Source organism: Canis lupus, chromosome 2 (assembly GCF_011100685.1).
Source record: "Canis lupus familiaris isolate Mischka breed German Shepherd chromosome 2, alternate assembly UU_Cfam_GSD_1.0, whole genome shotgun sequence".
Classification (NCBI taxonomy): domain Eukaryota; kingdom Metazoa; phylum Chordata; class Mammalia; order Carnivora; family Canidae; genus Canis; species Canis lupus.
Window position 1 is genome coordinate 35,534,639 of NC_049223.1, and position 23,892 is coordinate 35,558,530.

The 23,892-nt window shown below is 44.9% G+C and overlaps 1 protein-coding gene and 1 long non-coding RNA gene across 32 annotated transcripts in view; one reads left to right on the top strand and one right to left on the bottom strand.

Annotated features, from left to right (window-relative positions):
* The window catches only part of LOC478038 (protocadherin gamma-C5), a 194,281-nt gene that overhangs the window by 99,510 nt on the left and 70,879 nt on the right, over window positions 1-23,892 (top strand). For 2 of the 31 annotated variants that reach the window (XR_005355451.1, XR_005355452.1), the window contains exons 1-2: window positions 15,195-17,942; window positions 18,657-18,725. The exons of 18 other annotated variants lie outside the window; for them this stretch is intronic. Coding sequence is in view for 7 of the 13 variants with exons in the window: in XM_038530404.1 (XP_038386332.1) it covers window positions 15,507-17,942 (2,436 nt within the window). In the remaining 6 variants the exon portion in view is untranslated. Of the gene's footprint in view, window positions 1-1,583; window positions 4,299-6,408; window positions 9,307-11,800; window positions 14,448-15,194; window positions 17,943-18,656; window positions 18,726-19,777; window positions 22,960-23,271; window positions 23,627-23,892 lie in introns of those variants that run through there. 11 more of the 31 variants (XM_038530415.1, XM_038530411.1, XM_038530416.1 and 8 more) reach the window with 11 other exon arrangements.
* On the bottom strand, window positions 1,139-22,065 carry LOC119870209. Its single transcript, XR_005355459.1, has 4 exons — window positions 21,293-22,065; window positions 17,583-17,996; window positions 8,953-9,233; window positions 1,139-3,003 (listed from the first exon to the last, which is right to left on the bottom strand). It is a non-coding gene; the product is annotated as an uncharacterized LOC119870209 (long non-coding RNA).

A 23,892-nucleotide genomic window follows, 5' to 3' on the forward strand; every position in this document is an offset into this window, starting at 1 on the left:
ACATTATTCCTCAATTACCTGTTTTCTTATGGCTCAATTCTCCAACCTACAGGCTAGAAATAAATCTGGATAAGGGAGACAGTTTAGGAAAATATTTTCAGGAACTGCCGGGAAAAGTTCTAAAAATATTTTATTAGCTTTTAGCTATAAGGAAAACAGTATTTGATTTTAAACATAGTGTCATTTTAAGTAATAAAAGACATTCCAGCAGTCTTTATTTTTTATTAATTTTTTGAGAGTGAAAGGGGGTGGAGCAGACAGAGGGGGAGAGAATCTTAAGCAGACTCTCCACTCAGGAGCCTGAAGGGGGGCTGGATATCAAGATGCAGAGATCATGACCTGAGCAAAATCAAGAGTCAGAGGCTTAACCAACTAAGCCACCCAGGCCCCCCTCCATGAGACTTTAAAAATAAGCTTTGAAGTTGACTCAAAATTCTATTCTAAACATGCTGGGTATAGGGTTAAAAAGTCTGGAAAACTATTATGACATACAGACATTATAATTATTTCAAATACTCTAATCCTAAGCTAGTAAGAAAAAACTAAAGCATGCGGGTCATATTTTTGACTGTGATGTTGGGAAACCATTACTTGACATTTCTGTCCTGGGGAGTAACCATTGGGACTTAGTATTCATAAATATTAAATATGCGTTAATGTGGGAAAAAGAACAGATATTGATGATGGCTTGTATATCATGATGTAACTACTATTCTCTACCATTAATAATACCATTTGCAAGCTCACTGCACGGATAACTGGGCAGAGTGTAAAATGCTGAATTTTACTTTTCTCAAACAAGATAGGACTTTTACATTGGTCACGATTTATATAACAAAATAGGCTTAAAGATAAAATCATTGCTTATCTTAATGTTTCATCTTAAAAGAAGAATTAAAATATCTTGGATTTGCTTCAAAATAATGAGGACTTACTATATATTTTAAATGAAGATGGCCTTGTATTGATCATTATTGCTGTTGGGTGACAAATATGCGAAGATTCAATAATAATACTCCCTACTTTTGTATAAGTTTGAAATTTTTTCCATAATAAATTTCTTTTAAAAACTATATAGGGGCACCTGGGTGGCTCAGTGGTTGAGTGCCTTTGACTGGGGTTGTGATCCTGGGGTCCTGGGATAGAGTCTTGCATTGGGCTCCCTTCAGGGAGCCTGCTTCTTCCTCTGCCTGTGTCTCTGCCTCTCTCTGTGTCTTTCATGAGTCAATAAAATCTTTTTTTTAAAAAAAAAACTAAGTATATATGCTGTAATACTTCAGTAAAACTAAAATTTGGAGCTATTATATAAGTGCATTTTCAAAGAGCAATATATACATATCCTCTCTCTCTGCACACACACATATTTCTTTCGTATACATTTCTCTATTTCTCTCTATATACAATCAGCTCCCAGCTCACCGGTGTTGCAGTAAAGCCACTTACTGGGATAAGTAGGCCAATGCAGAAGTAAAATATTACATCAGGAGCACTTCTCAGAGTATAGGGCCTATATAGAAATATATAGGAATTTCGAAGAGCTATATAAATATTCTAGAGATATTCTAGAGAAAAATTGGATTCGAGGAACCAGACTGCGGTTCCACACGGGGCCTCTGGGCGCCGCTGTCGGCCAGTACAGGGCAAGCGCAGTCGTTCGGGATTCCTCAGTCTCCAGCCTGGGCTTTCCTGCGCAGTCACCAACACATACGGAAGGAAACCCGCTCACACACTGAGACTCCGGGCCGCGCAGACTGCCCAACATCCACGAATTCCCAGCGCCGCCTGTCATGGGCGGAATGTTCTTCTAGTGACGCCGCGGATTGCAGTTTCTTCAGCTTTCCGGAAAGACTGGGACCCAGCGAGAACTAGAGCACGCAATGGGAGGGAGCTGTGTTCGGAGGCGGCCAGCCGGCAGGCGGCAAGTACTGTTTCCCTTCCTGCTACCTTTGTTCTACCCCGCGATCTGCGAGCCCATCCGCTACTCGATTCCCGAGGAACTAGCCAAGGGCTCGGTGGTGGGGAACCTCGCCAAGGATCTTGGGCTCAGCGTCCTGGATGTGTCGGCTCGGAAGCTGCGAGTTAGTGCGGAGAAGCTGCTTTTCTACGTAGACGCAGAGAGTGGGGACTTACTTGTGAAAGACCGAATAGACCGTGAGCAGATATGCAAAGAGAGAAGAAGATGTGAGTTGCAGTTGGAAGCCGTGGTGGAAAATCCTTTAAATATTTTTCATATCATTGTGGTTGTTGAGGATATTAACGACCATGCCCCTCAATTCCATAAAGATGAAATAAACTTTGAAATCAGTGAATCTGTATCCGAAGGTGCACGAATATCTCTTGACCCTGCCACTGACCCCGATATAAACACGAACTCAGTTAAAGATTATCAGATAAATCCTAACCCTTATTTCTCATTAATGGTTAGAGTTAATTCTGATGGTGGTAAATACCCAGAGTTATCTTTGGAGAAGCTCCTAGACCGTGAAGAACAGCGTTCTCATCGCTTGATACTGACTGCCTTGGATGGGGGGAACCCATCAAAAAGTGCCACCACTGCAATAGAAATCTTTGTCAGGGATGCCAATGATAACTTCCCAGTGTTTAGCAAAAATGAATATACTATCAGTGTTAGTGAGAATCTGCCCCCCGGATCCTCTGTGTTGCAGGTGACAGCCACTGACAAAGATGAGGGCATCAATGCAGAAGTAAACTACTATTTCAGGAGCACTGCTCAGAGTACAAGGCACATGTTCTCACTGGATGAGAAAACAGGTACGATTAAGAATAACCAGCCATTGGATTTTGAAGATACAGAAAGATACACCATGGAAGTGGAGGCAAGGGATGGAGGTGGTCTCTCTACCCAATGTAAAGTAATCATAGAAATCCTAGATGAAAACGATAATGACCCGGAAATAATCATCACTTCTCTCTCTGATGAAATTTTGGAGGATTCTCTTCCAGGAATGGTCGTGGCTCTCTTCAAAACACAGGACCAGGATTCTGGGGAAAATGGAGAAGTCACATGTAATTTAAGTAGAGATATTCCATTTAAGATTCATTCTTCATCTAATAATTACTACAAGCTGGTTACAGATGGAGCCTTAGATCGAGAGCACAGTCCCCAGTACAATGTCACCATCACAGCCACCGACAGGGGAAAGCCGCCCCTCTCTTCTAGTATAAGCATCACTCTGCACATTGCGGATGTCAACGACAACGCGCCAGTTTTCCAGCAGGCCTCCTACGTGGTCCACGTGGCCGAAAACAACCCTCCTGGAGCCTCCATCGCCCAAGTCAGCGCCTCCGACCCCGACCTGGGGCCCAACGGCCGCGTCTCCTACTCCATCGTGGCCAGCGACCTGGAGCCACGGGCGCTGGCGTCCTACGTGTCGGTGAGCGCGCAGAGCGGCGTGGTGTTCGCGCAGCGCGCCTTCGACCACGAGCAGCTGCGCGCCTTCGAGCTGACCCTGCAGGCCCGCGACCAGGGCTCGCCCGCGCTCAGCGCCAACGTGAGCCTGCGCGTGTTGGTGGGCGACCGCAACGACAACGCGCCGCGGGTGCTGTACCCGGCGCTGGGGCCCGACGGCTCGGCGCTCTTCGACACGGTGCCGCGCGCCGCGCAGCCCGGCTACCTGGTCACCAAGGTGGTGGCGGTGGACGCCGACTCGGGACACAATGCCTGGCTGTCATACCACGTGCTGCAGGCCAGCGAGCCGGGACTCTTCAGCCTGGGGCTGCGCACGGGCGAGGTGCGCACGGCGCGTGCTTTGGGCGACAGGGACGCGGCCCGCCAGCGCCTGCTGGTCGCTGTGCGGGATGGGGGACAGCCGCCCCTCTCGGCCACAGCCACGCTGCTCCTGGTTTTCGCTGACAGCTTGCAGGAGGCGCTGCCAGACGTCAGCGAGCGCCAGGCGCCCGCTGATCCCCAGGCTGAGCTGCAGTTCTACCTGGTGGTGGCTTTGGCCTTGATCTCCGTGCTCTTCCTCCTCGCGGTGATTCTGGCGGTTGCCCTGCGCCTGCGACGCTCCTCCAGCTCCACCACCTGGGGCTGCCTTCGGCCTGGTCTGTGTGTCAAGTCCGGACCTGTGGTTCCTCCCAACTGTAGCGAAGGGACTTTGCCCTATTCCTACAATTTGTGCGTTGCCCATACTGGAAAGACAGAGTTTAATTTTCTGAAATGTAACGAGCAGTTGAGTTCAGGACAAGATATACTACTCTGCAATGATTCATCTGGGGCCTTAATTCCACTTCAGGATGGGCATGATTTGACTGCGCATCCTGAGACTTTCACACAGGTGAGTTCCACTTTTGTGTCTTCTTTAATATTCTACTAGTTTCTCTTATTTCTGTAACTAATCATCTTTTTGTGTTCTTAGTGTTTACTCTGTGGGTTATATTTTTCAAGATTTACTCGTTTCATAAGTTGCTCTATAATTCAGAAATAATGTCACTAAATTGGAGATATCTAGTCAAGTTCAGATTAGCAAAACAGGTAGTGACTTCTTACAAAAAATGAGTAATTATTCAAATCTGATAAGATTTAAGATGAATTTTCCATATCCTACTTATATGTTTTGAGTTTAAGAATATTAAGCTACCCATTAAGTATCAAAGGAAGTGCTTTTTTCAAAGAAACATATATTGCAAATAATGTCCTGGGTATATTTAGGTACTTCCATTTATTTTAGTAATTTAAAAAACTAAGCAAGCTGGGTGCAGATCCACAAGTCTCTGAAATTCTATGCAAAGTTATTTTCCTTAGGAGATGAGTCAACCTTGTTTTCCATTGCCAAGTTTTCAATGCTCCCCAGAACTTAATACTAACTACCCTAGAAGAATTTTTCTCTTCAACTTTTGGGTTTTCTCGTTGTCTTCTTATGTTCATCTTTCCTTGGAGCTCAAATTGTACTTCCTAATCTTTTATCTTCTACATTGCAAGATAATTTCCAAGAAAGCGAATGAAATATTGCCTTTTGTACTTTGTCTCTGATTGTCTGATTTTGTCTTTCAAGACAAAATATAAAATCTTTTAAGAGTTCCATGCTTGGGGGTATAGTGACATAAACATTTCTGAACTTGTTCTCTAAATGAAAAATGTGAACCTAGGGGTGTCTGGGTGGCTCAGTTGGTGAAGTATCTGCCTTCACCTCAGGACAGGCTCCCATGGCCTCCCTGCTGCATGAAGAGCTTGCTTCTCCCCCTCCCTCTGCAGCTCCCCCTACTTGTGCTCTCTTTCTGTCAAATAAATAAAATCTTTTTTTAAAGTACATCACTATTCTAACTTTGTAAAAACTGTAGCTTGAAATTCTTATAGATATTTTTCTTCCCATTACAACACAGGCACGTTATATTTCTTTTAGTTTGTGGTTACTTGCTCAATTCATTTAAACAGGCCAGATTAGCTTCTAATTATATATGCCTATAATAACAAATGTTTTTTCAAAAAATTCACAAAGGCTCAATAAAACTGTTTTAGAAATAAGAATATTGGGGCACCTGGGTGGCTTAGTGATTGAGCTTCTGCCTTTGGCTCAGGTCGTGATCTGGGGGTAGTGGGATTGAGTCCCGCATCAGGCTCCCCACAGGGAGCCTGCTTCTCCCTCTACCCTATGTCTGCCTCTCTCTCTCTGTGTTTCTCATGAACAAAAAAAAAAGAAAAGAAAAGAAAGAAAGAAAGAAAGAAAGAAAGAAAGAAAGAAAGAAAGAAAGAAAGAAAAAGTATTTTGAAAACCTTTTCCACAGGGATCCCTGGGTGGCACAGCGGTTTGGCGCGGGCCTTTGGCCCAGGGCGCGATCCTGGAGACCCGGGATCGAATCCCACGTCGGGCTCCCAGTGCATGGAGCCTGCTTCTCCCTCTGCCTATGTCTCTGCTTCTCTCTCTCTCTCTCTGTGACTATCATAAATAAATAAAAATTAAAAAAAAGAAAACCTTTTCCACAATATTCATGCTAAACAAATTTAATTAACTGGTTAATTAGCTTAAAGCTCAAATAAAAAATTAAGTGAATTATAAAGGGTATATCTCATACAGTCTCTATATGAATGTCTATTAAACATACTGAGATCATTTCAATCAAAATTTCAAATAAAATTGTAAGACTCTTCTGAATATAGTTAGAAGCTTGTAGGAAATAAAATAGGCATTATTTAACCTTTTACAGTGGGTACGTTTCTTTTCTTAAAAATTTTTTAAAATTTTTGTTTATTTATGATAGTCACAGAGAGAGAAAGAGAGAAAGGCAGAGACATAGACAGAGGGAGAAGCAGGCTCCATGCACCTGGAGCCCGATGTGGGATTGGATCCCGGGTCTCCAGGATCGCGCCCTGGGCCAAAGGCAGGCGCCAAACCGCTGCGCCACCCAGGGATCCCAGTGGGTACGTTTCTACTGAGAAAATGAGTATTGCAAATATGGATTTGACCAGTTACTTTCATTTAATATTTTATAGTACTTTCATTCCATTTATCCTACTCAGTGAGAAACCTACAAATAGTAGTTGGCTTAAGGAATATCAGCTGAGAAACCAAAACAGTTTTGTAAAATAAAATATCCAACAAAGAGTAGCGTTTTTTTCCATTGCATACATAGTGGGTGCAGTAACTCCTGAGGACTCTGAGCGCCGCTGTTCACCTACTAGGTGAGATACACAGCCTGTGCTCAATCCGGATTTTCAGGGCTCTGACTACACAAAGCTCCTCAGTTTCTACAGACCGGCTGCTGGGCTTCAGCGAAACTGTCTCCAGAATTTAAGGTGCCTAGGCTACACGAGGCACCCAGAAGCCAGAGAAAGAAAACGGAAGCTGTCAAAACGCAGAGTATTCGCTGTGTATCCCGCTAGCGAATATTTGGCGAGACTTCCTTGACTAGACAACAATGGCTGCTAGAAGGAACCGCTCCCACCGCACAGCGCTGGTTCTGCTCTGTCTTTTTCTCCGTCTGTCATGGGAGGCTGAAGCCCGGCAGATCCGCTACTCCGTTCCTGAGGAGTTAGAGAAAGGCTCTTTCGTGGGCAACATCGCCAAGGACCTGGGGCTGGAGCCCTGGGAGCTGGCGGAGCGCGGAGCCCGCATCGTCTCCAGAGGTAGGACACAGCTTTTTGCTCTGAACCCGCGAAGCGGCAGCTTGGTCACCGCGGACAGGATAGACCGGGAGGAGCTCTGCGCTCAGAGCGCGCGGTGCCTGGTGAATTTTAACATTCTCGTGGAAGATAGGGTGAAACTTTTTGGGATAGAAATAGAAGTAACTGATATCAACGATAATGCCCCAAAATTCCAAGCAGAAAATGTAGACGTAAAAATTAATGAAAACGTCGCTCCAGGAATGCGTTTTCCTCTCCTGGAAGCTGTTGATCCAGATGTGGGTGAGAACTCCCTCCAAAGCTACCAGCTCAGCTCCAATAAGCACTTCTCCTTGGCAGTTCAGAGCCGTGCCAGTGGAGTCAAATACCCGGAGCTGGTGCTGGAGCATGCCCTGGATCGTGAGGAAGAGGCTGTGCACCATCTTGTCCTCACTGCCTTGGACGGGGGTGACCCTCTCCTATCTGGTACGGTTCTCATCAGTGTGACTGTCTTCGATACGAATGACAACGCACCAGTCTTTACCTTGCCAGAATATCGAGTGAGTGTTCTGGAGAACTTGCCTGTGGGGACACACCTGCTGAGAGTCACTGCCACAGACAAGGATGAAGGAGCCAATGGAGAAGTAACATATTCGTTCCGAAAATCACCTGACACACAATTGTTGAAATTCCAACTAAACAAAAATACTGGGGAAATAAAATTATCAGAAGATCTAGATTATGAAGAAACAGATTTCTATGAATTAGAAATACAAGCAGAAGATGGAGGAGCATATCATGCAATGGCAAAAGTATTTATTACAGTAGAAGATGTAAATGACAACAGTCCAGAGGTGACTGTTACATCTCTGTTTAGTCCCCTATTGGAAGACTCACCTCTGGGGACTGTTATAGCTCTTTTAAATGTGCATGATCCAGACTCTGGTCAGAATGGACAGGTCACCTGTTCAATATCAGGAGATCTACCATTTAAGTTAGAAAAATCCATCGACAGTTATTATAGGCTGGTGACACACAGAACCCTGGACAGGGAACAGGTATCCTCTTACAATATCACAGTGACAGCCATGGATGGAGGAAATCCACCCCTATTAACGGACACTCACTTCACCCTGCAAGTGGCAGATATTAATGATAACCCACCCACCTTTTCCCACATCTCCTACTTCACCTATATCTTGGAGAACAACCCTAGAGGTGCCTCCATCTTCTCGGTAACTGCACTAGACCCAGACAGCAAAGAGAATGCTCAGGTTATTTACTCCCTAGCTGAAAACACTTTCCAGGAAGCCCCTCTATCCTCCTATATTTCTATAAACTCAGACACAGGAGTCCTGTATGCACTGCGATCCTTTGACTATGAACAGTTTCGTGATCTACAGATTCAGGTGATTGCCACTGACAGTGGGGACCCACCACTCAGCAGCAACATGTCATTGAGTATATTCGTGCTGGACCAGAATGACAATGCACCAGAGATCCTGTACCCTACCCTCCCCATCGATGGCTCCACTGGTGTGGAGCTGGCTCCCCGATACGCAGAGCCTGGCTACCTGGTCACCAAGGTGGTGGCAGTGGACAGAGACTCGGGCCAGAACGCCTGGCTGTCCTACCACCTGCTCAAGGCCAGCGAGCCTGGGCTCTTCCAGGTGGGGCTGCACACGGGAGAGGTGCGCACAGCGCGGGCCCTGCTGGACAGAGACGCGCTCAAGCAGAGCCTGGTGGTGGCGGTGCAGGACCACGGCCAGCCCCCTCTCTCGGCCACCGTCACGCTCACTGTGGCCATTGCTGACAGCATCCCAGATGTCCTGGCTGACTTGGGCAGCCTGGAAGCCCCACGTGACTCCCAAGCTTCAGACCTCACGCTGTACCTGGTGGTGGCCGTGGCCGCAGTCTCCTGCGTCTTCCTCGCCTTTGTCATCGTGCTGCTGGCGCTCAGGCTGAGGCGCTGGCACGTGTCGCGTCTGCTCCAGGCTGCAGGAGGAGGGCTGCTGGGCGCGCCGGCCTCGGCCTCGCAGTTTGTGGGCGTGGACGGGGTGCGGGCGTTCCTGCAGACCTATTCTCACGAGGTGTCCCTGACCGCGGGCTCGCGGGAGAGTCACGTGATCTTCCCGCAGCCCAACTATGTGGACACGCTCCTCAGCCAGGAGAGCTGTGAGAAAAAGGATCGTTTGTCTTTGTTGGATGATTCGAAGTTTCCTATAGAAGACACCCCTTTGGCTCCAGTGAGTTTTACTCTCTTTAAGAATTATAATTGGTATCACTTTTAGGTTTACAGCATAATGATAGAATATTTCAATCTATATTTTCACTTTTTCCTCCGTTTCAGTGATATTTGTTTCTTGTTAAAAGAAGAACAGAACTTGATGGTTAGTAAGGTTAATATGTTTTTGCTTTCCGGTCAATATTCACTTAATCCCAGTGAAGGCCTATGGTTACAAGCTGTTATGGTTTGCCTTGCAGAACCTTCTACTTTATAGTTTTGTTTAGTATAGTATGACAGTCCCTGAGAGGACTCTCATATAGAAGTGTCTGTCAATTTATGTGCACTTCTGTTGGCCACATGTTGAAATCCTCCTTAGGCAACCCTAGCTCTTGTTTTGAAGGCGGGCTGGTAAGAATAGGTGAATATCAGAACTAAAAGCATTAGCTTCATTGGAAACAACCCAAATACAAGATTCCTCAATGTTGTTCTTCCCAACACCTTTGTGGTTTTCTTTTCAACCTATACCTTGTAGTGATAGTTACAGCTAAATATGCTTCCTAGATAGATTTGAATTTTTCATTAATATTCTATTGACAATTGATAACAATGTGATAATAATGTGTGCTTAAATATTTCCAAGTGTAATCATAATTGGTAACAATGCAACATCCCTTTTGCTTGCCATTCTAATTTCATACTATTATATGGAAGACATAGCATTTTAATTTGACTTTCCTTACTCAGTAGGGATTCTAAAGAACTTATAGAAGGTTAACATATAGAAGCAAATTTTGGGTTCTTCTGTCAGCATTTTTCGTTAAATTCTCTCATGTCTAAGGATGAAAAAAATATAGACTGGGGATACAGGTTCGTACATGTTTCTAAGTACAGGAGCAAAAGATCTGTGCCAACAGTATTTCAGTAGCTCTTTAATGTAGAAGAAAGAAGACCCACCTCAATTTCTGAAAACTCTGAAATTAGGAGTCACAATAAACTTAGAGAAATATCATTTCTGTGGGAGATCTGAATATAAGCAGAGATGTACACAAAATTATTCTAAACAAATGATCAGTAGAGTTATGATCGGTGATCAGTAAGCCCATTTACTTTATTGAAGATGGTTATGTGCTTGGTTTGATATCTTACTTTTAATTTATTATTTATATTCTTCTAAACTAATATGGTAGCACAAAGTCAAAGAATGCCCTAATGTGTCTCAAAATATTTAGGGAATCATGACTTTTCTCATGTCATCTAACATTTGTTCAATAATAGGTCTGTGGGGGGATCCCTGGGTGGCTCAGCGGTTTGGCGCCTGCCTTTGGCCCAGGGCGCGATCCTGGAGACCCGGTATTGAGTCCTGCATCGGGTTCCCTGCATGGAGCCTGCTTCTCCCTCCGCCTGTGTCTCTGCCTCTTTCTCTCTCTCTATCACAAATAAAAATAAATAAATCTTTTTTAAAAATGCAATAATAGTTCTGTGGAAGGAGAGCACATCTCTTTGGGTCAGTTTTTAGCTTAAATTATTGAAACAGGGATCCCAGGGATCCCTGGGTGGCTCAGCGGTTTAGCGCCTGCCTTTGGCCCAGGGTGTGATCCTGGAGACCCGGTATTGAGTCCTGCATCGGGTTCCCTGCATGGAGCCTGCTTCTCCCTCTGCCTGTGTCTCTGCCTCTCTCTCTCTCCATGCCTCCCATGAATAAATAAATAAAATCTTGAAAAAAAACTTATTGAAACAGACATTTTAAATTTCTGTCTTTGGGGTCAAAATTACTATGCATCTGTCTGAAATAATTTTTTGTTCTGAAAAATACTGACTTAAAAAAACTCTTTTGATATGTAGCTATTTTAAGTGTTTTAAAATATTATTATTTAAAGGCAGTAGAGAACACTTTAGATGATTGTAATGAATATGGGAATGACTGCCTTCTAGTTCCTAAATATGGAGGATGGATTAATACTTTCTAGCTAAACATAAGCTAGTATTGAAGACAAAAAAAGGTTTTGCTTGTCTTCAGTACTTGCCTTTGTGGATGATACCTTAAAAAAGGAACAGCAGTGATTACTTCTGGATGGGAGAACTGGATAGCAACAGGCCATGGGATAGAAGACCTACTTTCCACTCTATATTCTGTGGTTTTTTTGAATTTTGAAAAATCTTTTTACCTGCTCAGAGACTATGTAAATTTTTAACATATATAACATATGATAGTTTTGACCATGTGAAACATATTTCATGATGAAAATGAAATCAGTGAAAAATAAGATTCATTATTTTAGCAGTTATCATCTTACATTTTAAAAAAGATTTCCTGGGGCGCCTGGGTGGCTCAGTCGGTAGAACATGCAACTCTTGATCTTGGGGTTGTGGGTTCGAGCCCCACATTGGGTGAAAAGGTTACTTAAATGTTTTAGAAATTAAAAAAATAAAAGGATTTCCTGATAGAAAAACTAGATTGCGGTTCCACACAGAGCCTCTGGGCGCCGCTGTCGGCCAGTACAGGGCAAGTGCTATCGCCTGGGGATTCCTCTGCCTCTAGCCTGGGTTTTCCTGTGCAGTCAACGACATAAAGAACCGCTTACACTCCGGTTCCTGGCTGCGCATACTCTCCCCAGCACACAGAGATTCCCAGTCCCAAGACCCTAGGCTCTGTATGTTCTGGGCCGAATGCTACCAGTGTGATAGCATGCACTTTCTCCAGCTGGAAAGACTGGGACCCAGCAAGAACTAGAGCACGCAATGGGAGGGAGCTGTGTTCGGAGGCGGCCAGCCGGCAAGCGGCAAGTACTGTTTCCCTTCCTGCTACCTTTGTTCTACCCCGCGATCTGCGAGCCCATCCGCTACTCGATTCCCGAGGAACTGGCCAAGGGCTCGGTGGTGGGGAACCTCGCCAAGGATCTTGGGCTCAGCGTCCTGGATGTGTCGGCTCGGAAGCTGCGAGTTAGTGCGGAGAAGCTGCTTTTCTACGTAGACGCAGAGAGTGGGGACTTACTTGTGAAAGACCGAATAGACCGTGAGCAGATATGCAAAGAGAGAAGAAGATGTGAGTTGCAGTTGGAAGCCGTGGTGGAAAATCCTTTAAATATTTTTCATATCATTGTGGTTGTTGAGGATATTAACGACCATGCCCCTCAATTCCATAAAGGTGAAATAAACTTAGAAATCAGTGAATCTGTCACCCCAGGGACTGGAATAATTCTTGAGTCTGCAGAAGATCCTGATATTAATATGAATTCACTGAACAAATACCAACTAAGTCCAAATGAGTATTTCTCCTTGGAGGTGAAAGACAATCCCGATGGTGGCAAATATCCAGAATTAGTACTGAAGAAGACCCTGGACCGAGAAACACAAAGCTCTCATCATTTGGTACTAACAGCCTTAGATAGCGGGGATCCACCACAAAGCAGCACAGCTCAGATCCGAATCCTGGTGGTGGATGCCAATGATAACCCTCCAGTGTTCAGCCAAAATATGTACAAGGTCAGTCTTCGAGAAGGCGTGCCCCCAGGCACTTTGGTGGTGAAGGTGAGTGCCACTGACCAAGATGAAGGCTTCAATGCTGAGATTACCTACTCATTCCTTGGTGTGGTTAATAAAGCCCAGCACGTGTTCTCTCTGGATTCTGCTACAGGAAGCATTATAACTCATCAACCCTTGGATTTTGAAGAAGTAGAAAGATATACCATGGATGTAGAAGCCAAGGACCGAGGATCCCTCTCTACACAGTGTAAAGTAATCGTAGAAGTTCTAGACGAAAATGACAACAACCCTGAAATAATCATTACTTCTCTCTCTGATCAGATTTTGGAGGATTCCCATCCAGGAATGGTCGTGGCTCTCTTCAAAACACAGGACCAGGATTCTGGGGAAAACGGAGAAGTCACATGTAATTTAAGTAGAGATATTCCATTTAAGATTCATTCTTCATCTAATAATTACTACAAGCTGGTTACAGATGGAGCCTTAGATCGAGAGCACAGTCCCCAGTACAATGTCACCATCACAGCCACCGACAGGGGAAAGCCGCCCCTCTCTTCTAGTATAAGCATCACTCTGCACATTGCGGATGTCAACGACAACGCGCCAGTTTTCCAGCAGGCCTCCTACGTGGTCCACGTGGCCGAAAACAACCCTCCTGGAGCCTCCATCGCCCAAGTCAGCGCCTCCGACCCCGACCTGGGGCCCAACGGCCACGTCTCCTACTCCATCGTGGCCAGCGACCTGGAGCCACGGGCGCTGGCGTCCTACGTGTCGGTGAGCGCGCAGAGCGGCGTGGTGTTCGCGCAGCGCGCCTTCGACCACGAGCAGCTGCGCGCCTTCGAGCTGACCCTGCAGGCCCGCGACCAGGGCTCGCCCGCGCTCAGCGCCAACGTGAGCCTGCGCGTGTTGGTGGGCGACCGCAACGACAACGCGCCGCGGGTGCTGTACCCGGCGCTGGGGCCCGACGGCTCGGCGCTCTTCGACACGGTGCCGCGCGCCGCGCAGCCCGGCTACCTGGTCACCAAGGTGGTGGCGGTGGACGCCGACTCGGGACACAATGCCTGGCTGTCATACCACGTGCTGCAGGCCAGCGAGCCGGGACTCTTCAGCCTGGGGCTGCGCACGGGCGAGGTGCGCACGGCGCGTGCTTTGGGCGACAGGGACGCGGCCCGCCAGCGCCTGCTGGTCGCTGTGCGGGATGGGGGACAGCCGCCCCTCTCGGCCACAGCCACGCTGCTCCTGGTTTTCGCTGACAGCTTGCAGGAGGCGCTGCCAGACGTCAGCGAGCGCCAGGCGCCCGCTGATCCCCAGGCTGAGCTGCAGTTCTACCTGGTGGTGGCTTTGGCCTTGATCTCCGTGCTCTTCCTCCTCGCGGTGATTCTGGCGGTTGCCCTGCGCTTGAGAAGCTCTTCCAGCCTGGCCACAGGAGGCTGCTTTGAGTCTGTTCTCTGCTCCAAGTCTGGACCCGAGATTCCTTCTAACTACAGTGAAGGAACATTGCCCTATGCTTATAATTTGTGTGTGCCTGGCGATCAAACTAATGTGGAATTTAATTTTCTCACATCTGTTGATCATTTTCCAGCCACACAAGATATTCTCAACAAAGATAGCTCTTTGGGGCTATCAGCTAGCATTTTAATTCCTAATGTTGAAGCAGACAAGAAGACTTTTAAACAGGTAAGTATTTAAAATAACTTTTTATATTCTAATATGCCAATATTTTTCAATATGCCATCGTTTAAAGATTCTAAATAAAGGGGCATGTGACTTGCTCAGTTGGTAGAGCACGTGTTTCTTAATCTCAAGGTTATGCGTTCAATCCCAACTTGGGCATAGAGCTTACTTAAAAATAAAATAATGATTCTAGATTCAGTCTCTTGATGAAGTTCTTAAGGGTAAATCTAAGTCAAACCTATTGGTATAACTGTTTAAAGTTTACAATGGAGTCCTTCTCCATTCAGAGTAAAAATATATATGTATAGAAATCTCTGGCAACTTTTTCATGAAATAGGCTATTACTTAAGAATATGGAACACAATTATAGTTTTATGTTTTGGTATTTTAAATGACTACCCTAATGCCATCCAAATTTTCTCAAATGTTTCCTATTTATTTTACTCAATAAAGAAATATTGTTAGGAATTATAGTCATGTGCCCTGATATTTTTTTGGAACTGTGCTAGTTCCACATCCACAAATACTATTCCCTTCAGTTGTTAAAAATCAATAGGAAGGAAATCTAACCTACAAGTTTTCAGTTCCAGTAGTATTTAAAAATATTTTAAAAAAATATTTTTTAAATTAAGCAAGCTCTTTTTAATAATTATTACTTTTATTAAGTGCTCTTAGTAAATCTTTATCACATTATGTAACTCTTTATTGTGTGCAATTTTCATTGTTATAAATATGTATAATTATTGGAAAAGTGTGTAATAACTTACGGAAGACACATTAGTTGGGTTTTCTTACTCGTTGCAATAATAAGATTCGGCTCTAGGCGCCGCTCTTCACCAATCAGGGAATGGGAAGCTGCAAGCAGCAGTCCCTTCCTCCCTCCCTCATCTCTACAACACAAAGCGGAGTAATATGGATACTCACAGATCCTGATGCTGGAAACAAAGTGGTTCGCTCTCTAGTATATTTTGGCTGCAATCATTCCGGAACCTCGTAGATACATAAGCCGATTCAGAACAAAACAGCTCAGGAAATCAGAGAATATATGCTCAGTTTACTGCCATGGGGAATCCGCTACTACGCCTGGACCGCAGCGGGCTGGTCCTCCTGTACATTTTTCTGAGGACTCTACAGGAGTCTGAGGCAGGGCATATCCGATATTCGGTGCCTGAAGAGACAGACAAAGGCTTCTTCGTGGGCAATATTTCCAATGACCTAGTGTTGGAGCCCTGGGAGCTGGCGGAACGCCGCATCCGCATCATCTCCAGAGATAGGATGCAGCTTTTCGCTCTGAATCCGCGAAGTGGCAGCTTGATCACTGCAGGTAGGTTAGACCGGGAGGAGCTCTGTGAGACAGTGTCTTCCTGTTTTTTAAATATAGAGATACTTGTGGAAGATACCCTGAAAATTTATGGAGTAGAGGTGGAAATAATGGATATTAATGATAATGCCCCCAGCTTTCAGGAGGCGGAAATAGAGATAAAAGTCAGTGAGCACGCAAGTCCCGGATCCAGATTTCCCCTTCCTAGCGCTAGGGATCCAGATGTGGGAATGAACTCCCTTCAGCGCTACCAGCTCAATCCTAATAGTTACTTTTCCTTACAAATGCGAGGTGGAACAGATGGGGCCAAGAATCCAGAACTAGTGCTGGAGGGGAGTCTGGACAGAGAGAGAGAGGCTGCTCACCACCTCCTCCTCACAGCCTTTGATGGAGGAGATCCCATCCACCAGGGTGCTGTTGCCATTCATGTGGTGGTCCTCGACGTAAATGACCATGTACCAAAGTTTACACAGTCTGTATATCGAGTGAGTATTCCTGAGGATCTCAGCTCTGGAACTCGGGTTCTCATGGTAAATGCAACTGATCCAGATGAGGGAATCAATGGGGAAGTGGTGTATTCATTCAGGAATATGGAAAGCAAAACTTCTGAAATATTCCAACTGGATTCTCAAACTGGAGAAGTCTTAATACGAGGTTCTCTGGATTTTGAGAAATATAGATTCTATGAGATGGAAATTCAAGGTCAAGATGGTGGAGGTCTTTCCACCACTGCTAAGGTGTTCATCACAGTTGTGGATGTGAATGATAATGCTCCAGAAATAACTATCACATCTTCTACTAACTCAGTGCTGGAGAACTCTCCTCCAGGTACAGTTATTGCTCTTCTAAATGTACAAGATCAAGACTCTGGAGAAAATGGTCAAGTCTCATGTTTCATTCCTAACAGTCTGCCTTTTAAATTAGAAAAGACTTATGGAAATTATTACAAATTGATAACAAACAGAATGCTGGACAGGGAGCAGGTCCACAGCTATAATATAACCTTGGTAGCCAAAGATCAGGGATTTCCACCCTTGTCTACAGAAACTCACATTTCAATAAAGGTAGCAGACGACAATGATAATCCGCCCACTTTTGTTGACTCATCTTACTCTGTCTACATTCCTGAAAACAACCCCAGAGGAGCCTCCTTCTTCTCAGTGATGGCACTTGACCTGGACAGCAGAGAGAACTCCCAAGTCACTTATTCCTTGGTGGAAGATACCCTCCAGGGAGCACCTTTATCCTCCTACATCTCCATTAACTCAGATACTGGCACCCTGTATGCCCTGCACTCCTTTGACTATGAACAGTTTCGTGACCTGCAACTGTGGGTGACAGCAAAGGATAGTGGAAACCCATCACTCAGCAGCAATGTGTCTGTCAGCATATTCGTGCTGGACCAGAATGACAATGCACCAGAGATCCTGTACCCTACCCTCCCCATCGATGGCTCCACTGGTGTGGAGCTGGCTCCCCGATATGCAGAGCCTGGCTACCTGGTCACCAAAGTTGTGGCAGTGGACAAAGACTCTGGCCAGAACGCCTGGCTGTCCTACCACCTGCTCAAGGCCAGCGAGCCTGGGCTCTTCCAGGTGGGGCTGCACACGGGAGAGGTGCGCACAGCGCGGGCCCTGCTAGACAGAGACGCCCTCAAGCAGAGCCTGGTGGTGGCGGTGCAGGACCACGGCCAGCCCCCTCTCTCGGCCACCGTCACGCTCACTGTGGCCATTGCTGACAGCATCCCAGATGTCCTGGCTGACTTGGGCAGCCTGGAAGCCCCACGTGACTCCCAAGCTTCAGACCTCACGCTGTACCTGGTGGTGGCAGTGGCCGCAGTCTCCTGCGTCTTCCTCGCCTTTGTCATCGTGCTGCTGGCGCTCAGGCTGAGGCGCTGGCACGCGTCGCGTCTGCTCCAGGCTGCAGGAGGAGGGCTGCTGGGCGCGCCGGCCTCGGCCTCGCAGTTTGTGGGCGTGGACGGGGTGCGGGCGTTCCTGCAGACCTATTCTCACGAGGTGTCCCTGACCGCGGGCTCGCGGGAGAGTCACGTGATCTTCCCGCAGCCCAACTATGCGGACACGCTCCTCAGCCAGTACAGCTGTGGGAAAAGCGAGCCACTCTTGATTACTGAAAATTCAGCGGCTGATTTAGGCAATCCGGACTCTACGAATAATCAGGTGAGATTATCTGCCTCCCAGTTGTTAGTATCGCTGCACAAGTCTTTTAGGTGGCTTTTTCAAAACAAAACAAAACAAAACCAACCTGTTTTTAGTGGGAGGATGTATTCGGTTTATACATATTTAGAGCAATACATGTGCGTTCCTGTACTTTATCTTTCAACAAATTAACATCACTTTTCAGAAAAGTTTTTCTCTTCGTCTGGCATATTCTCTTTTGATTCTAAAGGTCTAATTCAGCTATCATGGCTTGCTATATAATAAGTTAAATTTTAGTAATATTTTTCTATCATCAGTCTCTGTGGCTATCAATGTAAACTGGTGAGGATTCAAATTAATGATTCACAGTTTTTATTTATTTCCCTATTACAACTTCACATTGCCTTCACTAATTTATAATTATATCCTACCATTATTTACTTTATTTCTAATGTCCAAATTTGACCTTGTTGATTCAGTGGCATATACTCTGTAGTTCTTTTCCTTATCTATACACACATATATACACACTTGCAGGTGTTTACACATGTAAGCTTTTCTTTGAGCCTGAAACAATTATATTTTGATCTCTGATGGGTGATGATATGTTTAAATTATGTTGATTATTTCAACTTTGTCTCTTTTATTTATACTACCAAAACATAAAAATCGACTGCTTTTTTACTACTAGATTCTCTTGGGAGTGAAAATATAGAGTATACTTCTTTTTTCTAGGCATCTTTTCTGTTTCTACGATGGAGTCATTTGATTCTTCTCTTCTGAAGAAATAGTTGACTAAAACTGGTATTATTTCCTTTTATTCTTGTACTTGTGTGTAAGATTTTTTTTACGTGGTAAGTTCACTTGAGGAAATAATTTTGATCCTATGCTTCTCAAAAAGTCATTTACAAATTGACTAAACATGTTTATACTTTCAGATTTACTGATGTGATCCACTTTGTGAATATGAGAGATGGGGTAGTTATTTGGACCTTGTGAGACTGATTTAGCTGTATTTTTTGTTTTGTTTTGTTTTCAATATGCCTATGAGTCATGGATTCCTTTTTTATTTCCTTTGAAAATTCATTTTGTATTATATTTAAGTATGCTCGATCCTTCCTTATATCAGAACCAACTTGTAATTGAAGCTCTGGTAGTTACCTAATGACCTATGTGTTATCTGAAACAATGTCTAGGAAAGTCAAGTGAGAAAAGGAGACTTACTGAGGATATTTGATCACAGGAATCATCTCCATAATCAATTCAGCTTAGTTTGAATTGATCATGCCACTTTGAGATGTTTGGCCCAGATTATTTACATATTCAGGTTCCCTTTCAAGTTTTCCTTTCTCATTCAGGAATTGACCTTAATATATTTAACTATAATTGAGTGTCTAATGTTTGGGCAAAAAAGAATTTCAACTGTAGGAAAGGGGAATCCTGCAAATTTAGATGCCTAAATTTGTCTCGATGTCAAGAAAAATGTCAGAATGCTTTGAGGATGTAGGAATAAATTTTATGCCTATGGATGTGGAAACAGAAAAAAAGATTTAAGGCATTTTTACTTGAATTGAAATTAGATGAGTAAAAAGGATATGATTTGCTGGGAGAGGGAGGTTGTTACATGTATTTTTTAAACATTGAACAGTTAGGAGCTGGCAACCAAAATCTTGGAGAACAAACAGGACAGGTTATCTTTGAAACATGAGATTAAGACAGTTATTTTGACTCAGAGTTAGTGATAACGATCTGTTAGGGTACAACATGTGATCCAGTTAGAGGATAAAAATAAAACACTCTCACATTTTTGCATGTCATTAAATTCCTATGGTAACCTACAAGGGAATGCTTTTGTATTTTATGGTGAAAGTGTACAATTGATAATCCTTTTCAAAGATGTCTTTTATAAGTGGCAAGGAAGATTATATGTCATTGGCCATCCTTATCCTGAGTATGCCTTTGAACTCTCCTCCAGTTACCTCCGGAAAAAGGAGGAGGAAAGTTATCTGCACATAATATTGAAGATAATACTAGGTGGTATTTCATGGCTGTAAAAATTTACCTATGTCACTTGGAGGCTATTTTATCACAGGTCTTTGTTTTAAGTTGGGAGAGAAGACTTTGCTTTGTTACTCCAGTATGTGCACTGCCTCCTGGGTTAATGGCTCTTCTATAGAATCATATTTTAAAGGAAACTTCTTTGATAGTAAACACTGGAAAATAGACACATCTGAAACTCATACATTGCCTCATTCCCTCTACATCAGTTCAACAATCTGTCAGATTAGTGACTGCCATTATTTGCAAGGCTTCAAACTGCAGTTTTCTTAGTAGACTCCAAGCGCCGCTGTTGGCCAATGCGCTGCAAGAGCTGGAGCCCACGAGCTACCTGATTTTCTGCACAGTCACGGAAGCAATTCTAAAAGGAGATAAAGCCCAGAATTCGGGGCTTTTTCTCTGCTTAGCAAAAATGATTCTGAAATACGAAATAGGATGCCTTGAAACTGAGAGTGTTGAGTTTTCTACGCATTAACAGGAAATATTTTAAACACAATTTGTAAAGCATCGTCTTATAACATCTGAGGCTGCGGCAGCGCACGAAAGGATGGGAACTAGGGTGAAGCAGAGGAGCCATTTCGGGCAGCGGCAAGTACTCTTTCCCTTCCTGCTGCCTTTGTTCTGTGGGGGGCTTTCTGAGCAGATCCGCTACTCTATTCCCGAAGAAATGGCCAAGGGCTCAGTGGTAGGGAACCTAGCTAAAGACCTGGGGCTGCATGTAGAAGATTTACTGAACCGAAACCTCAGAATTAGTGCAGAGAAACAATACTTTACCATAAACACGGAGAATGGCAACATATTCGTCAGTGAAAGAATAGATAGAGAGTCACTTTGTCTCCAAAATCCCCAGTGTATTGTGCCCTTAGAGATCGTGGCAGAGAATCCTCTAAATGTTTTTCACGTATTGGTGAGAGTAGAAGATATAAATGACAATACACCTTATTTTCCCCAAAATAGCATTGTTTTACAAATCAATGAATTTGCAATGCTAGGAACTCGGTTCGGTATGGAATCTGCTATAGATGCAGATGTAGGACCTAACTCTCTCCAGAGTTACCAACTCAGCCATAATGAGCATTTTTCTCTGCTGGTGAAGGATAAGACTGCAGGCAAGAATGCCCCAGAATTAATACTGGAGAAGCCCCTGGACCGAGAACACCAGAGCTCCCATCTTCTGGTCCTGACCGCAATGGACGGGGGTGACCCTGTCCAAAGTGGCACCATTCAAATCAAGATTGAAGTCACCGACGCCAATGATAACGCCCCAGTGTTCAGTCAGGATGTGTACAAAGTTAGCCTTCCAGAGAACTTACCCTCAGGCACCTCTGTACTCAAGGTGACAGCCATCGACCAAGATGAGGGCATCAATGCAGAGATCACCTACTCCTTCAAAACATTAAGAGATATTGGAAATATGTTTATACTAGACCATCAAAGTGGAGAAATTAAATCCAAAGGTCCCATAGACTTCGAAATCAGTAGAAGTTATACCATTAACATAGAAGCCAAGGATGGTGGAGGCATGGCCACTGAATGTAAAATTATAGTAGAAATTTTAGATGAGAATGACAATGCCCCGGAGGTTATTTTCACTTCAGTGTCTAGTTCCATAACCGAGGACACAGAACACGGGATGGTGATTGCTCTGTTCAAAACACATGACAAAGATTCGGGAGAAAACGGAGAGGTCACATGCCTCATAAAAGAAAAAGTTCCTTTCAAAATTGAATCTTCTGCCAATAATTACTACAAGCTTGTAACAGATGGGGCCCTGGACCGGGAGAAGACCTCTTCCTATAATGTCACTATTACAGCCACCGACAGGGGAAAGCCGCCCCTCTCTTCCAGTTCAAGCATCACTCTGCACATCACCGACGTCAACGACAACGCGCCAGTTTTCCAGCAGGCCTCCTACGTGGTCCACGTGGCCGAAAACAACCCTCCTGCAGCCTCCATCGCCCAAGTCAGCGCCTCCGACCCCGACCTGGGGCCCAACGGCCGCGTCTCCTACTCCATCGTGGCCAGCGACCTGGAGCCACGGGCGCTGGCGTCCTACGTGTCGGTGAGCGCGCAGAGCGGCGTGGTGTTCGCGCAGCGCGCCTTCGACCACGAGCAGCTGCGCGCCTTCGAGCTGACCCTGCAGGCCCGCGACCAGGGCTCGCCCGCGCTCAGCGCCAACGTGAGCCTGCGCGTGTTGGTGGGCGACCGCAACGACAACGCGCCGCGGGTGCTGTACCCGGCGCTGGGGCCCGACGGCTCGGCGCTCTTCGACACGGTGCCGCGCGCCGCGCAGCCCGGCTACCTGGTCACCAAGGTGGTGGCGGTGGACGCCGACTCGGGACACAATGCCTGGCTGTCATACCACGTGCTGCAGGCCAGCGAGCCGGGACTCTTCAGCCTGGGGCTGCGCACGGGCGAGGTGCGCACGGCGCGTGCTTTGGGCGACAGGGACGCGGCCCGCCAGCGCCTGCTGGTCGCTGTGCGGGATGGGGGACAGCCGCCCCTCTCGGCCACAGCCACGCTGCTCCTGGTTTTCGCTGACAGCTTGCAGGAGGCGCTGCCAGACGTCAGCGAGCGCCAGGCGCCCGCTGATCCCCAGGCTGAGCTGCAGTTCTACCTGGTGGTGGCTTTGGCCTTGATCTCCGTGCTCTTCCTCCTCGCGGTGATTCTGGCGGTTGCCCTGCGCCTGGGACGCTCCTCCAGCTCCACCACCTGGGGCTGCCTTCGGCCTGGTCTGTGTGTCAAGTCCGGACCTGTGGTTCCTCCCAACTGTAGCGAAGGGACTTTGCCTTATGCCTACAATCTGTGCATTGCCTCTGATTCTCAGAAAGCAAGGCTTAATTTTCGCACTATGACTAAAGAAATGGGCCCCCCACAAGATCTCTCTAATGAAGCTTCTTTGGAAATAAGTGTCACTGAGGAGAATAACAAATTAAGCACTAACTCTGATGCTTCTGTTCGCGTGAGTTTCAACAAACAGGTTTGGTTTAATTTTCAAATAATATTTTGGCAAAAAAATCTTAGATCATATCTACTATTACTTTGTTTGTTTACTCTCAATATTTTCCTTTCCTTTTTGTGTAGACCAGTAACTTCATTATTAGCCCTCAAACAAGTATTTTGAAATATTTTGACAATTTCACCTGTGATAGTCTTCATCCACCTACACACAAAATCTCCTGTTCTGTGACAAGTGGGTATTATGATGCTGTTGCCACGTAAATATTTATAACTGAAACATTAATGTTTTCTTTCTGTGGGTGTTTCTCTTTCTCAAAACATCAATATCTTGAGCATATAGTGCTTTTTCTCTATAATTACAAAGTAAGAGAAAAACGGAGAAGAAAAGTTTTATTTTTAAAGGACAGAGTAATATTTTCATAATATTACATTCATTAGGGATTCTTTGAATCCCACTGAATAGGCTGATTTTATTCCCAATATTTTCTCAAAACTATCTATAGATTTCCTTCCAGTTTTAGGGATATGTAGTGGCATGCCTGCCAAACATGTTTTATCCTCAGAATCTAAACATTTACATTTATGAAAGCAGAATAGTAAGAATTTTTTCCTATATTTTGATGAGTTTTCAAAGGTATCATCAGTTATTTTCAGTAAATGGAATTGGTTTTGTTGCTCAGAAAAAGGTAAGTTAATAATATTTTCTGGATTGCTAATTGTGAAATACTACCCTTATTTCTAGTAAGTGCAAGTTGAAATGCTTCCATTTTGTCCTAAAATTGTTTATTTGTCTTAGTTGACTTATCACTGAGCTTCTGATAATGTCTACAATTGCATTTCTTATTTTTAGGTTTCCATATTGTAAAATTTTTATTTTTATTTTTAAAATATATATATTTTTATAGATTCTATTTATTTATTTATTCATGAGAGACACAGAGAGAGAGAGAGA